This window comes from Tupaia chinensis, unplaced genomic scaffold (genome assembly GCF_000334495.1).
Source record: "Tupaia chinensis unplaced genomic scaffold, TupChi_1.0 Scaffold140400_1, whole genome shotgun sequence".
In the NCBI taxonomy this organism is placed as follows: Eukaryota; Metazoa; Chordata; class Mammalia; order Scandentia; family Tupaiidae; genus Tupaia; species Tupaia belangeri.
In genome coordinates, this window is record NW_006200277.1 from 966,403 (window position 1) to 972,705 (window position 6,303).

General features: G+C 54.9%; 1 protein-coding gene across 3 annotated transcripts in view; it reads left to right on the top strand.

Moving 5' to 3' along the window:
* USP13 (ubiquitin specific peptidase 13) overlaps window positions 1-6,303 on the top strand; it is a 98,724-nt gene that overhangs the window by 58,461 nt on the left and 33,960 nt on the right. For 2 of the 3 annotated variants that reach the window (XM_027766055.1, XM_006162731.2), the window contains exons 11-12: window positions 4,827-4,952; window positions 6,245-6,303. The exon at window positions 6,245-6,303 is cut by the window's right edge and continues 134 nt beyond it. In XM_027766055.1, the coding sequence (XP_027621856.1) occupies window positions 4,827-4,952; window positions 6,245-6,303 (185 nt within the window). The remainder of the gene's footprint in view (window positions 1-4,826; window positions 4,953-6,244) is intronic. The other variant, XM_006162732.2, reaches the window with a different exon arrangement.

A 6,303-nucleotide genomic window follows, 5' to 3' on the forward strand; every position in this document is an offset into this window, starting at 1 on the left:
TGAAGAAGGAGCCCTGAGCGAGAACAGCAGGCCTCTGGCCAGTGGTGGGGAGGGCCCTCCAGCTGGGGAACTGCAGGGTTTTGATGCAGTGACTTAGGCTTCTTTAACACTCAGATTAGAGCTCAAATGGGTCTATGCTTTATTTTGTGACCCTGGGGTTGTCCACTCCTGCTGCCACTGGAACAGACAGCTCACGACAGCAGTCTTCATCCCGATTACCTGAGCAGCTGGTTTCTAAGGAAGCAATCTGTGAGACTTCCCCCTCTCTGTAACAGGAGACAAGCCTGAAATGCCCCAGGGAGGAAAGAAGTTCCCTGAAGCAGATAAAGGAGATGCTATGAGAGGAGGAGTGGAGGGGAGGGTGGGAGAGAGGGTCAGAACCTCCTGGCTGAAATGCCTCTCTACCAGGCCGACCCTCACCAAGGTGGATAATCACCCCACACCGCTGGGGGCCTGGCCCTCCCTGCGCTCGCTCGCTGATGTGGAAATTCGCACAGATCACCTGCCTGAAGGTACACAGCCAAGGTGCTGGGCTGGGGATGACACCTCGTGGTCTGGCTTTAAGTTTGTGCCTTTTTAAAAAAAGTTTTTGCTATAGGGCACATGCACTCAATGGAGACACACACAGACACAGAGATAGTGAGATACAGAGACAGAGAGAGGAAGAGAGAAATTATCCCCCGGGGAGATAATCCCCTGGGCCCTCCGCAATCCCTTTTCCTCCATGCTCCTCCTGGGACTTTCGGCACGCACATGTGCCCAGCATGATTTTCAAGCACTGGGTCCAGAACTTGTCCCTTGTTTTTGATTTTTAAAGAAAAAATTATCGAAAGTTTTGAACAAAGCATAGTGACTCTGCATGGTCTGTCTTGCAGCCTCAGTAATCCCCTCCTGCCTGTCTGGCCACAGTCAGTCCCCCTGAGCTCTGCTCTTCACTCCTTCCTGCCCTTCCCCTCCTTTCTCTTCTCTGCTGTGTTAACACAAAATACAGTCTCCTTTTCACTCGTAAATATTTAGTTCACATCTGCAACTATAATACTTTGTGTTTTTGTTTTTGCTATCTTGTGCTCTCTGGCGAGAGACAGAAAGTGAGAAAGCACACCCCAGGGAGCATGCCATGCCATAATCCCTTCTCCTCCATTTCTCCTTTTGGTATTTTGGGCACACATGCACACTCACTCAGTGCATTTTCCAAACTGCCAGATGTGGGACTTGAACCGTGTATTCAGCCAAGTGGGATCCATGGCTCACCCTGATGCCATCAGCTGGTCCAACACTGTCTTTTTAGATTTAACACAGATGTCACATTAAGAGTTGGTTAAAATTACACCTGCAAATTTAACAATGATTCCTTAGAATCATATGGCACCCTAATCTATATCCAGATTTTTTTCCTGCAGTGTCAAGATATCTTTCTAAACCCTCTCCTTTTCTTTTTGAAACCCACTGATTCATTGAAGGGGTTGGATCATTTGTCCTGAGACTGCTTCCTTGAGGTATTGTTCAATCTGTTGTATAAGCTGGTAGTTAGATCTGAAGGTGCTTCCTGGAGAAAGAGACCGGGAAGGTACGAGATCACCTCTGGGGAAGATGCCACACTGCAATCCCTCCTCCTCCATTCTTTTCTTTTGGAGAGATTTTTGCTATAGGGCGCGTGCGTTCGCCAGAAAGACAGAGAGAGACAGAGAGACAGAAAGCGAGAAATCACCCCCCAGGGGGGATGGCCACGCCACAATCCCTTCTCCTCCATTCTCCTTTCAGGATCCTGGGCACACACGCACATGCGCCTGGCGTGTGCCACCAGGTCCGGGACACGAACTGCGGTCGACCACATGGGAGTCTAGCGACATAGCCATTACACCAACTGCTGGTCCCCCTTCTTCTCCATTCTTCTCTCGGGACTTTGGACACCTAGGCCCATGCACCTGGCGTGTTCTTCAGGCCACTGGGTCTAGGGCTTGACCATGAAGTCAGCCATGTGGGATTCAGTGCCTTAACCACCACACCACTTACTGTACCTTTTTTCTTTCTTCTTTTCTTTCTTCTTTTCTTTGTTTCTTCCCTTCCTTTCCCTTCCCATCCTGTCCCTTCCCTTTGTATAAAGGATCATTGGAAAAGTCATGACTAATTTTCTGTGTATTTCTATGCAAAAATGAGTCATGACTTTTTTGACAATCCAATATGTATGACCATATTTAACCATACACACACACACACACACACGCATCTATCTATCCATGGTAAAATTAATTGCCAGGATTAATTGCTATGGACTGGTCTTTGCCTAGCTCTGGAAGCACACCTTAGGCCATGTGCGTATTTCAGCTGGTCTCCTCTGTGTGGGTTCTAGTCCTTGGGTGATGGCACTCCTCCTGGGCCTCTGCCATGTCCCCTGACACCTGCTATAGACGTGCCTGTCTCATCTCCACTGCCGTCCGTGAGCTCTTGGAGGCAGGACCCTCAACAGTGCTGAGCGTGAAGTAGGTGTGTTGCCAACACCAGGCCACGAGAGCAGATAGGCTTTTAGCAAGACAGGAAAATTCATCGTACTTTTACTAGAAACATTGCCTAGGATGTGCGCACTGGAAAGATGTTCCACAGAACGCTGCCCTTCGCTGCCCGGAGGCGGGGCATTGTTCGCCCTTGTTGCAGCTGACTGTGTGTTTCTGCAAACTTGGCCTGGTCTGCAGGCTGTGAACGCCAGACTGGACACCCATGGGAACTCGAAGAGGTGTGGGGGAGGTGTAGGCAGACCTCTGGCCGAGGTCTGTGCAGTCGGGCTGCAGAGACGGCCAGAGCAGTTCCAGAAGGCGGGCGGTCTGTGTTGTGAGCTGAGTGACAGCCTAGACTGCAGCCCAGGTCACTGGGTCTGGAGACGGTGAGTGGCCTGGAAGCAAAACAGCAGGTGGCACAGCCGTGACTGCGTGGCGTGCTGACAAGGCAGTCTGTCTCACTGCCGGGTGGGCTGCACGGCCCACTTCTGTGTTTTGCTGCAAATAGCCTGGAACTGGAGTCCGGGCCAGAACCAGAGCAGGGCTGACCCAGGCGCCCTCTCTGGCTCTCTCCATGGGCTGCATGAGCCTGATCTTAAGACAGCTCTGAGCGGAAGCAGCCGTCCGCCACATCTCTGCCAGCCTCAGTTCCCCTGGTCGGGTGAGCTCAGTCCTTCCTAGGGACCCTGGGAGTGGGGACGAGGTGACAGACACCCCGCAGTGAGGCAGCTGACCTGGGGAGCGCTCAGGGGAGAGCTTTCTCAGGCGCCCGCCTCCCCGATCCTCTGCCGCGTTACTCCCCAGGCAGACCTGGGGTTCCCTGGAGATCCCAGTATGAGGAGGCTGTGCCTGAAGCCATGCAGAACCCCTCCCCTCCGAGCTCAGGCATGGGGGAGGCTGGAGACGTGGGCAGTCTGCCCTTAGCCAGGCTGTCGGCCTCCTCCAGCTGCCCGGATCTCATGTCATGGTGGCTGTTCTGGGGAGCACAGGGACATTGTTTAGAGGTCCCCTGATTCTCCCTTCGGTCTGCTCATCCTCAGGGACTTTACGAAGACTTTTCCTGAGGCCTGTCCAGCTGACATCGGTGGTACTCTTTTTTTTTTTTCTTTTTTAAAAATAGGTTTTCTTGGGAACCAGCAGTTAGTGTAATGGCTATGTCGCTGGACTCCCACGTAGTCGACCGCGGTTTGTGTCCCGGACCTGGTGGCTTAAAACTCACGCCGGGCGCGTGTGCGTGCGTGCCCAAGATCCCGAGAGGAGAATGGAGGAGAAGGGATTGCGGCGTGACCATCCCCCCTGGGGGGTGATTTCTCGCTTTCTGTCTCTATGTCTCTCTCTGTCTGTCTGGCGAGCGCACGCGCCCTACAGTGAAAATCTCTCCAAAAAAAAATGTCCTTTGGCAGTGTGTTTATTTTTTTAAGAGAGATTTCTGCTATAGGGTGTGTGTACGCTTGCCCAAGACAGAGAGAGACAGAGAGAGAGAAAGTGAGAAATCACTCCTGGGGGATGGCCATGCTGCAATCCCTGCTCCTCCAGTCTCCTCTTCTGGTATCTTGGACACGCGCACCGACGGGGCTTGAGTGGATCCACTGAGTCTGGACTCGAACGTGGGCTGCCCTGTGATGCCGTTTGCTGGTCCCCCGGCCCCGAGCCCTCCTGGACAGCAGACAGCGGCATCTCAAGGCAGAGGCCTTTCCCGGGGAGGCTGCTGCCCTCTCTGCTGTCTGTTCAGTCTGCAGAAATCTAGCACCTGTCCTGCCCGGGCCCTGCTGCCCATCCTTCCCGCCCTGCGGTCCTGGTCACTGCAGCTGCCTCCTCCTGCCCCATGCCAGCTCCGGGGGTTCCTGTGCTGGCCCAGACGCAGCGCGGGGTGGGCCATGGGTGTGGGAGCTCTGCACAGTGAGTGGGCATGCAGGGCCATCACCCTTTCTGGCCAGTTCTCTGGCCTTTCCCAGCCACCTCCCCGCAGCCTGTGAGGCACGAGGGATGCATCGGAAATCTCAGCGTCCTTCAGGGGAGCTGTCTCCGAGGCAGTGGCTCTGCTCTGGGACGGACGATGGACCGGCAGGGCTGTGGGTGGCCTGGCGCCTGCCGTAAGACACCAGGGCGTTTGTCATCTGTGTCCTCGGTGCTGGGTGGGCAGGGAGAGCCTCGCCCCGTCCTCATGGAGTCTGCAGGGCAGAGCCTGGCTCGGGCTGGGCAGGCCAGTTTTCATTCTTTGGGCGTCGGTTTTCTGGTCCCGAAAGTGGGCTTTGTGGCGAGCCCAGCTGGCCGGCTGCCGAGGCCCGTTGGTGTGTACGAGCATCGTGGGTCCGTTTTCTCTTTATGCTTCAGCCTCAGCAGAACGGGATCTCTCCACGCATGTTCAAGGCCTTCGTGAGCAAGAGCCACCCGGAGTTCTCCTCCAATAGGCAACAAGACGCCCAGGAGTTCTTCCTGCACCTGCTGAATCTCGTAGAGGTGAGCGGGCTCAGGAATGCAGGGGCGCGGGGCTGGCCTGGCCGGGCAGTGCACGCAGACCAGAGGCCCCGAGGTGCCCGTGTCCCCCCACCTCTCATGGGCGGGTCAGACCGGCTCTCAGAGGCCTTGTCTGCCCCGCACGCCGCGCCCTGCTCTCCGGCTCGTGAGTCCCGACGTGGTCAGGACTGCCCCGTTTCTGTTGTCTGTCGCTCATGAAGCACCTTGAGAGCCCCACATGGCCTTCGGTGGCCCCTGCCCGGCTCAGAGAGGACCGCGGAGAGTCAAATCTCGCTGACCGCATGGTTCTGGGAAGTCTCAAAGAATTCCTGAGTTAAAGCTTTCTCTCCCCTAGAAGACAGCAGGCAGTCACAGTTGCTGGCTGCCGCCCATGCCGAGACCCAGGAGGCCCGACCTGCGGCTCGTGCTTGTAGTCCAGTGACTGCAGAGCCTGAGGCCGGGAGATCCACACCTGGCCCTGCGTGAAGCACCACACACACACACACGCACACACACATGCACACAGAACAAGACGGCCCTGCGTGAAGCACCACACATGCACACACACCCAGAACAAAATGGCCCCATGTGAAACACACACGCACATGCACACACACACCCAGAACAAAGCGGAACAGAACCCAGCTTTTTTTTCTGATTATAAAAGTGTACTTTGTGAAAATAAAGAAAACACAAAGGAGAAAGTAAAGATACCCCTTACACCAACCCCTGTGCACACCCAGTGTTGACCTGATGCTGACCTGTCGCCGCCTCGGCCATTTCTCACACGCTCTGTGGTGGCGTCTCCTGATGCCCCGCTGATGTTTTGCTATATCCCTGCTCACCCTCACAGACCTGACGCTGTGCAGGTTCCGTCCAGTTCGTAGTCGCGCGGCGTGCTGGCCTAATTGCATCACACACGGCCCTTTATTTCTCCCCTCTCGCTCGCTCTTATTTTTATGCAAACCACTGGGCCCAGGACTCGAACCACATAGCTGGCCATGTGAGCTCAAGTTGCTTAACCCCACATTATTGGCTGCCCCCTTCCGATTCCATAGGGAGCCTGCCCCATGATTCTGATGGCTGTGTTAACTCACAGATGGGTTGTAACTTATTTAACCAATGCCCCTCAGACTTCAGGGAAATTCTTGGGTTGGTGTTCCAGCATGCTGAGCTGGCGTGCCAGAAGTCGTCTTAAAGCCAGGGTTGTAGCAGCCCTGTGGTTGGCTTTACGTTCACTTTTCCCCATGGTTCAGGGTCATGAACTTACTAACCTGACATTCTCTGACCCTCAGAGGAACCGCATCGGCTCGGAAAACCCCAGTGACGTTTTCCGGTTTTTGGTGGAAGAGCG